The 10,410-nt window shown below is 36.5% G+C and overlaps 2 protein-coding genes across 2 annotated transcripts; one reads left to right on the top strand and one right to left on the bottom strand.

Moving 5' to 3' along the window:
* Nucleotides 1-293: 293 nt before the first annotated feature.
* LOC126056423 (uncharacterized) lies at nt 294-6,890 on the bottom strand. The gene is made up of 8 exons (XM_064035075.1): nt 6,208-6,890; nt 5,979-6,062; nt 5,750-5,860; nt 4,431-4,879; nt 3,817-4,210; nt 3,298-3,530; nt 1,995-2,061; nt 294-1,426 (listed from the first exon to the last, which is right to left on the bottom strand). The coding sequence occupies exons 1-8, from the start codon at nt 6,482-6,484 to the stop codon at nt 294-296; spliced, it is 2,748 nt and encodes a 915-aa protein (XP_063891145.1). The 5' UTR covers nt 6,485-6,890.
* An 80-nt stretch (nt 6,891-6,970) lies between these two features.
* LOC110371917 (26S proteasome non-ATPase regulatory subunit 6) lies at nt 6,971-10,369 on the top strand. The gene is made up of 6 exons (XM_021328366.3): nt 6,971-7,408; nt 7,646-7,820; nt 8,556-8,715; nt 9,114-9,298; nt 9,564-9,739; nt 10,134-10,369. The coding sequence occupies exons 1-6, from the start codon at nt 7,131-7,133 to the stop codon at nt 10,306-10,308; spliced, it is 1,149 nt and encodes a 382-aa protein (XP_021184041.2). The 5' UTR covers nt 6,971-7,130; the 3' UTR covers nt 10,309-10,369.
* Nucleotides 10,370-10,410: the final 41 nt, after the last annotated feature.

The raw sequence follows: 10,410 nt of genomic DNA on the forward strand, positions 1-10,410 counted from the left end.
TCCACCGCACTATCATCGTATTCTCGCACAGACTACTAAGAGGTGTACAGACTGCTCACTCACTAAAGAAAAAACATAAGCGTAGCAGCCATCTTGTTTTAGTGCTGTATGACGTTTAACTTTCTATTAAAGTACTGGATGGTGAAGGCAAAAGAAATATAACACATTCTGCCTTTTTATAATATGTATGTATATATGTATAGGTATGTAGAGGTACTACCTACTGTAACATTTTCTTTCAAATCAAGACTATAACTTTAACTTTTTTGGGATTCATTAAATAAAACAGTATGTTATTTATTAAATGATTTATTTTTTAATTTCTTTCTGAATTTTTCGAATGCTTTCTTTTGCATCGCAGGCAAATCTTTTTCTTGCAGTCTTGAAACGTCGGTGCCCTTTAAAATTTTATTTAATATGTTACACCAATTCATTATTGTGAACCTCACAGTTAAAGCAATGAAGTGTGTCAGGAGCACTGATTTGTGTTCGGTACAGTCTATGAAATCAAATGAATACTTAGCAAATATATGGTCGCTGATTTTTTTAGCTACTTGATTGTTATGAGCATTTATTTCTAAGTATTCATTTGTTTCTCTTACGACTGTACCAAAACACCTTACTGCTGCTTCGGATGGGTATTTCAATACTTTTCTTGCTTTATTGTACTCTCTATGACTTATCCAGTCATGAATATCGCCTCGTTCGGAAGTCATTGAGTTATTACAATTTTTACAACTAATTTTCAATTTACTAAAAATTTTTTTTACTACCCATCCAGCAGTGTAGGCCCGCGAGTGAATATTCATTCTTTCTCGTCGGGCCTGCTCCACAATCACTTCAATATTTTTTTCACTTGGAGAATTACCCGGCCTTGATTCATTACTTTTTTTTTCATCAAATAAAACCTGTAGGTTCAAAACTTGATCTGCCGGGTCATCCTCACAGTTGAAGTTTTCACTGTGAAATTTTATAAATCTGGTAATCAATAATGATTTGAATGTACAATTGAAGCTGTGGCAATTTGGATCATTATTCCTATAATTATAGGCCCTTACCTGACGAAAAAAATTTTCGATTGGGTCAGAATTAAAATATCTGGGCCGCATCACTTTTATATCTTGTTCATGCAAAATTTGCCACAGCCTCATATAACTTTTTAAAGTTATAACAAAGTTTTTTACTGAGGGCACCGATTTTTCCTTCCCTGCAGAATCAATAAATTTCAAATTTTCCAATTTCCTGATTGCTTCTGGCCAAAATTTATGGTGTGGTGATTTTTTTGTCACTGCAGTTCTTAGTTTGCCCTTGGCTTCTTTTGCAGATCCTGCTCCATTGATGCTATCAAACAGTCTGTCGAAAAACAGGACTGTTTCAGCGGTATTCTTTATTGTGCCACTGACTGGCCTGCCATCCGCATAGTGTGCTGAAACAATAAATATTTGTAAGCACAACACTGCGCTTAAAATCTCTCTAGGCGGCTGGATAAAGAAGCTGATCCAGAAAGAAGAGGGAGTGCCAACTCCTTAAAGCATATATATATGACTAGCTTCCACCCGCGGCTTCGCCCGCGTCGAGTTCGGTTATATCGCGTTTCCAGGATAACTCTTCAAAAGTCCGGGTTAAAAACTATCTTATGTTCTTTCTCAAGGTTAATTCTATCTCTGTACCAAATTAAATTAAAATAAGTTCAGTGGTTTAGACATGAAAGCGTAACAAACAGACAGACAGTTACTTTCGCATTTATAATATTAGTAGTCAACAAACATCAATTACCAGAGATAAAGCCAATGCATCATTAAAGTAGGAACATTTGATTCACTCTAGCAACCAAATCCAGTTAACATAATAGGTGAAGTTTAATTAAACGAGAACTAAAGACTGTTTAAGTCTAATTTCAGTCTCTCTCCCGATGCTAGTTTCAATTCTGTTGGTTCTACACCCAGTACTTTGTTGCATTTTATAACTAATGATACAGTTCAATAAAAACTTACAAAATTGAGCTGTATAGGACAAAGCTGCAGATACTGTTGAACTCAGCACTTTGACACAGTTCTTCACCTGCAACAAACAAGTTGAAAATTTTTAGCAATAGGGACTTGTAAAAAGAGGCTTAGTAGTGAGGGCTAATCAGGGCCTTGACATACAACAGTAGGCGTATTTACAGAGTGTACATAGCCAAAACGCATCCATAGGAAACTGCTCGCTGATATTTTGTAAAGCTGTTTTTTAATTTGTGATTTCAAAGTATACACGAATTTTGCGTACTGCTCGAGTATAATTCGTAGCTTAGACGTGCACATGCATCATTCCAATTTATACACGGTCAAATTTAACTATACAAAATTAATATTAGGTAAAGCATTAAATAAAAAAGGCTTTTGAATCTGAGTTTGTTTATTAAATATGGGTGCTAATTAAACAGGCTTCTTTTTAATATCATTATTCGCCCCAAAAATGTATGTTGCCTTCTAAATTACTAAATCAGCCACAATTAACGAGCATCTAAATAATACTATCTTAGCCACTAGTATCTTCTAAGTAAACCACTCTAAATACAACTCAGCATGATGGTTATTTTGTAGCATGCATTCTAACAGTAAACTTCTAAAATACTATTAAATGACACCATAAAATATATTTAATATACAAAAAGAAATTGAATTTACGAGCATTATTAATATTTAAATTAACATTAAATGCTAGGTCGTGTTTTAATCAAAATGGCAGCATGCAACTGCTCGCGAATAGATTGGAATCGTAAAGTTTCGCGCCTATTCCAGTGTATACACGATTAGTTTGCATGCGGACTAGCGATGTATATTATGGAACAAAGCAAGTTACTTTGGCCACTACAAAATATATGCGAGTATTTGCGTACTGCTGCTGTATACATCGGAAGACTTTCTATAAAAAGTGAATTCCAATCTATTCGCGACTAGTTTCACACGCGTGCGTACTAGCCATGTATATACTGTAAATACGCACAACAGTAGTGATGCATTCTTCTTAACCAACTTTAGTGCAACTTCGTTTTTATCGTTATGCCTTATAACCTTATATTGTTTCTATATTATAACATGTATAACATATGGAACGCTAACAAAAAAATGGAGTGAGTGAGTGAGTTTTGATTGTATCGCACTCTCTGAACTGTGTTGAAAGTGGGAAAAAGTATAAGCATAAGTTTCACTGAAGTTAGTTGGAAAGAAAATATCAGCGCCATGTCGGTCAGTTTGCCGGGCCTGGTAGTACTACATAAGCCTTACAAAATAAAATAACAATCTAGGCACTTACTTTCATCTTCTTGATTTTTTCAGGAATGACATGTTGGTCATTCAATTTATGAAGGAGTCTAGATTCTGTGTGTTTACAGTCAGTTTCATAGACATCCACAATATCAGTCCACTTGGATATTTTACCATCCATGACAATGTTTTTATTTAAGAAATTATTTCTAATTCCTTTAATCAAATGTGACGGGTCATAAATAATGCTCAGGTTAACGCCGCTGATAGTAACTGAGCCATCTGAAATAAAGGAAAGATAACAAATGAGATTTAATTTGTACACCAATTCGGTAGAATGTGTGAGATTCCATTAACATAAAACACCTATGTTTGTACTACATTCTAACAATTTTTTTTTCTTTCAAAAATAAATGTTTTATTAGGGTAGCCCACTCAACCTCAACACCCAATATGTAAAGTGGGGAGTGATTTTTTTAAATTCCAACCCTAATGTGTGATATATTATTGAATATGTATTCAAAATATAAAACAGGTTTACTAAAATAATAATAATAATTTCACCAACCTGGTTCTTGATCTGCAAGTATTTGATCACGCTTAGTGTCCTCTCTAAAGCTTTTCAAGGCTGCTTGAAACGATGTGCCTTGATCACAAATGACACAAATAGGCTTCAGACCACATTCCACAAGAACAGCCACAACATCTCTTAGAATTTTTTTAAGGTCAGTCCCTGATGTGGCCCCCTGACAATAATAAAAAGCAATGGGTTGCTGCCACTTGTACACCGCTCCTCTGAGCATGAAAACAAGAGCATGGTCGGCAAACTGGTTCTGCTTTTCGTTTAACTCTACAAAGCCATTGATGCAGTCCCTGTTTTTATCATATGTTAGGGCAGTGTCTAATGACATCTCATCGAAGATGACTGAACAAATTTTTTTTTTCTCATCCCAAGTAGCAACCTGAAACAGTTAGGTATAAATTAAAACCGCTGTCTGATCTTTGTTTTGTCATCGAAGAAAAGAATTATAGTAATTTATGTACATATCTTAAGAAGATCTTGATAAAGCATTTGCTGTTTTGTAGGTTAAAAAAATAAAAAAAGTGTAATTTTTAGTTTCATGAAGTGCCTACAGTAGCACTTCAAAAAGATACACACACAAGATATTAAAAAATACTAACCTCTTTTTTTAGTAAGTCAAACACTTGTTGACAAATTCCTGGTCCAATAGAGAGCTTTGCAACCATTTTATTTAGAGTTGATCGTGAGGGCAAGACGAAAATTTTGTGTAAAAATCTGTAGCACTTAGGACTTTGTTTCATTATGGACAATGCTATTAATTTTTCTTCCTCAGTAAAGCGTCGCCCTTTTTTACTTTTTGAGCATAAATTAATTTGCATTTTCATAATAGTTTTTGCAAATGGATTCATTTCCTTGGTTAATTCTTCAAAGGACTTGTCCTTGCTGAATTTTAAAGCTCTTCGAGCTCTCTTCTGGAAGTTAGCCTCATCTTTGGCTTTCTGGTATTCTTTATATATAACTTTACCAGTTGGTGTCAAATCTTTTATTTTATTTATAATGCGTTTTCTTCCCCTTGCCTTGGTCTTTAACACCACTGTATTCAGCGAGCCTTGAAGAAAAGAGAAAACACAAGTTATTTTAAACGTATATACAAAACATTAAAGATTGTTCATTCGCTACAAATAGCCTTTACCCAACTATGCAAGGGCTTGGCTTTCATTCTAACCAGGAACAGTTGCTTACTAATGTTTTACATGCAACTGCCTACCTCACATCATCCTTAACCTAATTTGAAGTTTCAAATATTTTGGAATATTCCCGGTACATTTACAGTATAATATTAATTATACAGTTTATATATACTAGTTTTCGCCCATGGTTTATCAATATAAAAATATATATATCTATCCTAAAACCTTCTCCCGGGTCTAAGTTACCTCCCCTCTAATTTTCAGCCAAATTGGTCAAGCCGTTTTCATTTTATGTTGTGACAATGGAAAGCAGGTTTCATTTATATATATATATAGATATTTATATACAGTTAAATATTAATTGGAATATTCCCAGTACAAGAGCTTGAAGTGGTAGTTTATAATTTATTTATTTATTCAGGCATACCAACAACATATTTACAAAACAAGTATAGGTGCTTAGTTTCATACGTATATACTTTTTTTTTAACAACATCAAAAATCATCAAATGACCCCTCCCGCTGTGGGTTAGCAGCGGAGAGGGAGTGTCAGACTCTTACTGACTAAAAACCATTGTGTTCCGTCATAGGCCTTTTGTGTACCAGGGCCGCGGTATGTCTTTCGAACAACCCGCAGCTCATACGTACATACTTACAGTGTAAATATGTCACTTACAGGTATGCACACCACTTACACAAAGTTACAGAGAATAATACTTATTTACAACATTACTGCAGTCAAAACTAATCTATTGATTTTTACAAGAAAATAAGTTTACTTCATTTACCTGAAAAAGTGGTTGTGCCAGTGGTTGACGGGAAGTCTTCACATGCCACTGATATGTGAGATGTTCCTGGTACATCCACAGGTTGCATTCCTCCTGTGTTTAAAGGTAATTCTGAAATATGATAAATCATAAATTTGAAGATTTGATGACATAAATACTAATTACAGGAAAAAATTACACACATACAAACTATGAATACTATTATTGTTAGTATCCATATTAACATTACCTGCTAAAGGTTTCTGTTTTGCATAAGTATGGTCAAAGTGTCTCTTTCGGCAGTAAGTATGATCGGTCTGTGGGTCCACATTCTCTGAAAATAAAAGGTAAATAATGGTTATGGTCAAAGCACTTGGTTCCAGCAACATTCTTGTTGCTCATCAACAATGTTTATTAACTTTTGCTTAACAAAAGAGGTAAAGAATAGCTAACTTTTTATAAAGAATAACTTCACCAACCATTTTGAGATGGTGTTCCTCTTGATATCTCCTCTGCACTGAAAAGTGTAGGGTACGCCGATCCTACGAGACGAGATTTCTGGGTGACAAACCGCACTTCAAAGTGTTTTGAGCATACAAACAACTTCGAAAGCTGCTTTTGCGTTAGCGCTTTCAAATCATCCCGAGCCGAAGGTAAACACTTTAACCACATTTGGAGTCTTTTCTCATTGGATGGGAAATGGTACAAAATAGCGTCCTGTCGCGTAGCATTACACATGCAGCACTTATAATACATTTTGCGTAAAGCAAAAAGCCCAATGAAACTGGGTTTATTACAGTTAAAGCGGAGAGGATAAGCACAAACACTTCACTCAATCGACACAATAACTGCAATGATTTGAATTCGAATTGCCATATCAAAAGAGACAAATTCACTTTTTTTGTTTCTGGCAAGCAAAAGTTTATGTCACGTGGTGTCTTACAAATGTCAGTCGATGTTAAAACAATATGGCGACTACAGAGGCATTTCGTTATAGGCAGATAAACAGCCGTGTATTCTCGTTAGTATTTCCACAACACACATTAGTTTAAAAATTCACTGCATTCATTATTTTGTCTATGGCTGATGTCGCGTTCCAGTCTAAAAATAAAGGAAATGTTTTGATCTTAGCTTTGAGATCCTCCCTGTCCTACTTGTTTCCTCGGGTTAAAAAAAGATAAAAAATAATAAAGACAAAATCATGCTTCAGGGTGACAACTTGATAAATCTGTAACGCACGAACAGTGACTTTTGTTTTTACAAGTTTGGTTGGAGATACAGCGAAATAGCAGAATACAACTTTGAGTTGGGTTCCTTGAACAAAATTGTGTGAAAAGTTCTGTTGTTACTAACACGCGAATATTTAGTCTGTTCAATTGATTGTAAATAAACTAGTACAAAGATGGAGCTATCTGCAGAAGGTAAAACTCCTGATTACATGGCATTGGCCGGGATTAAGTTCAAGCTCAGTTTGCCCCAGTTAAAAGATGACCAGCAGCTGAAGGAGCAGCTCTTGCAAGGAATCAAGAACGGAAACATGGCGCCTTATTACAAAGAGGTTTGTACTGACCTCGGGTGGAAATTCGATCAGAAGCTATTTGATGATATGGCTAAAGAAAATCATGACAGGTTAAACAGATTTGAAGAAGATGATTCAGAAACCCCTGTTTGGCAAGATAGGTAAGACCGTGTTACTGATGAAAACCTTTTAGTAGTATCATAATCATAATATTCATAATCATCAACCTTTCATCAACAACAGACAAGACAAGAGTCTATTGTCTGTTTTTTTCATTTGATTCTTGTTCCCTCTTACAATTTTTAAATGAAACTTATTTACCAAACTCATAACAACTCATTTCTTTGTTCTCTTAGTTGTGTAAAGTAAAATAATATCAACACCATACATAATTTCAGATTGGACTACCTATGTTCTATCGGAGACAAAGAAGGTGCAACAGCTTTGGCTACCACAAAGTATGAAGACTCAACACTGACCACAAACAGGCGTCTGGATGCGGTGTTTGCTTTGTTTAGAATTGCTTACTTCCATGACTGTAATGTCAAAGAAATGGGGAAGAATATAAATAAGGTATTATATTGTTTCTTTTGAATGAGGAGGTCAGATAGGCAGTCGCTTCTCGTAAAGCACTGGTACTCAGCTGAATCCGGTTAGACTGGAAGCCGACCCCAACATAGTTGGGAAAAGGCTCGGAGGATGAGTTGATTGTTTCTTTTGATTGATCTGTCATAAGGTTAAGCAACCGTAAAACATTCTCAATCTGTGTTTGGGTGACCATCTTGCCCAAATAACTATGTTGTAGAGGCTGTCTGTCTATGTAAAACACTGGTACTCAGTTAGACTGCAAGCCAACCCCAAAATACTTGGGACAAGGCTAAACAGATGATGGTAGTTTCTATTGTTAGAAACATAGTTAAATGTTTGTTTGAAAGCTGTGCATTATAAAAACTAAGAGTAAACCTAGCTCTAGTTTGCCTTGGGTAACAATATTGGTCGTAGAGTCTGTATGAGATGAGATCCTTGCTCAGAAGTCAAAAAGTGGAATAAATATGCTATGATGACTAAGCATAAAGAAAATTCATATCATCTTGTTATAGGTTTATGAGTTATGGTTAGAGAATGAGTTTCATATGAGATTACACTTATTCACCCTTTTTTTAAGCTGAAAAAAGTTTTGTTAGACAATGGACATTCATTAGATCCATAAAAATTATGGAAAACGTATACTAATTACTGTCTGTAATTACTGTACTGCATTGAATAATATACGCCCAAAAATTAATTTAGGTTATTTTCATCTTTCAGGCTCATGAGCTTGTTGACAAGGGCGGAGACTGGCGCTCCAGGAACAAGCTGAAGGCATATGAAGCCATCTACTGCCTCGCAGTCAGAGATTACAGCAAGGCTGCCGACTTATTCATTGACTGTGTGTCCACTTTCGAGTCATATGAATTAGTTGATTTTGGTAAGTAAATGTAGGAATCAATTTTAGATGTTGAATGATTCTCAGCTACATACATTTTACTTATGATGCTTAAAACCTGTTTCACCATGTATCCAGATATGTATTTACAAACACAGAAATTATTGAAGGTTCATGGACCAATACATGTATGATTGACTAATTGTACATAAATTGTACTTAAATACTTACTAGCCTTTTTCATACATGGAATTCTCAGCATGAGGCTCTAACCAACTGAGCTAATGGTTGGAGACTCTTACTGACTAAAACCCGTCATGTTCGTTCTTAAGCCCTTTATGTACCAGGGCTGCGTTAACACTTTCGAATAATCCTGCAGTCCGTGTACTATGCCTGAGATTTTAAGTTAAGTTAATTATAACATCATATTTATGTTACAGGTACTATCATCCAATACTGCGTGCTGGCTTGCGCCCTTGCTCTAGAGCGCCACGCCTTGCAGTCAGCACTGCGCCGTCAAGGAGCTGCGGTCCAGGCACTGCGCTCACGATTCCCGGAGCTGAGGGAGCTCGTCGAGTCGCTCCATGAATGCCGTTACGCTGATTTCTTGAAGAGTCTTGCTTGGGTAATGTATAAAAAAAAATTGTAGATGTAAATAAAGTTGTCTTTCTAACTTGACTCCTAGAGTTTTCAAAGATTTTCTACTAAATACACGAAAATTACGAAATGAAAGTCACTTCAACTTCAGCATGTCACTAGCTTTGGGCACAAATGTGTAATTTGACCTTGACCTTCCGAGGTTGGAGTTTTGGCAGACAGTTCTATGTGTTTTATGCAATGAGTTTTTTTTTAAATATTCCCAGTTGATCTTACATTAATTTATTATGTAGGTAGAGACTCAGATCTGCGTAGACCCAGTGTTCAGGCCGCACTACCAGCACTATGTGCGCGAGGCCCGCATCAAGGCTTACGTCCAGTTGCTCCGCGCGTACCGCTCGCTCAGCCTCGACAACATTGCTGATACCTTCGGCGTCTCCCGGGAGTTCGTTGAGGAAGAGATCTCTAAGTAAGTATTGTGATACTGTTCTTAAGGTATGAACACGGAGGAGGAAATATGAGCGGTGTTGCCAAAAGGCAGGTAGGTCAGGAGCCTTCTAGTCAGGTCTAGGTCAAGTAACGTACGGCACGCGTGACCAAAACGATTTAAATACTACTGAACTAAAGAGGAGTTTGGTTCTTTGACACATCTGTTAAAATTTGGTCTTGATTGATTGGTCCCAAAGAAGGCGTATGAGGTCGGAGCGAGTAACGTTCCTCATTTCCCATTTTGGCGAGCAATTAGCAGATTTGGCATAACGCCACATCTCCGTTAGTCATTCTCTCATTTATACTCCATGGACATGAAGGTGTAAAAAGGTTTATGGAGATCATACTTATTCTGATATCCATTTCCCTTCCAGCTTCACAGCAGCTGGTCGCCTTCAATGCCGTATCGACGCCGTCGCCGGTTGCGTAGTAACGGGCGCTGGTCGCGGCGCCGACGCCGACCGCTCGCAGTTGTACCAGGCGACCATACGTGAAGGAGATTTACTCCTCAACCGTGTCAAGAAGCTAGCTAGTGTCATCAACTTCTAAACTCCTACGTCTTATGTGCGCTTGGTAATTTACTTTATATAATATAATGCTTTTAAGTAATTATTGTAGTTTTTCTTACCTTTTGGTAACCTGTAGAGTAAT

This window comes from Helicoverpa armigera, chromosome 6 (genome assembly GCF_030705265.1).
Source record: "Helicoverpa armigera isolate CAAS_96S chromosome 6, ASM3070526v1, whole genome shotgun sequence".
Lineage (NCBI taxonomy): Eukaryota > Metazoa > Arthropoda > Insecta > Lepidoptera > Noctuidae > Helicoverpa > Helicoverpa armigera.

Coding starts and splice junctions, on each gene's coding strand:
- LOC126056423 (XM_064035075.1), bottom strand. CDS start 6,484: ATGTATTATAAGTGCTGCATGTGTAATGCTACGCGACAGGACGCTATT. Junction 6,063..6,207: donor AGGAACACCATCTCAAAATG/GTTGGTGAAGTT, acceptor TTTTATTTTCAG/AGAATGTGGACCCACAGACC. Junction 1,427..1,994: donor GTCCTATACAGCTCAATTTT/GTAAGTTTTTAT, acceptor TTATTGTTTCAG/CACACTATGCGGATGGCAGG.
- LOC110371917 (XM_021328366.3), top strand. CDS start 7,131: ATGGAGCTATCTGCAGAAGGTAAAACTCCTGATTACATGGCATTGGCC. Junction 7,409..7,645: donor ACCCCTGTTTGGCAAGATAG/GTAAGACCGTGT, acceptor ACATAATTTCAG/ATTGGACTACCTATGTTCTA. Junction 9,740..10,133: donor GTTGAGGAAGAGATCTCTAA/GTAAGTATTGTG, acceptor TTTCCCTTCCAG/CTTCACAGCAGCTGGTCGCC.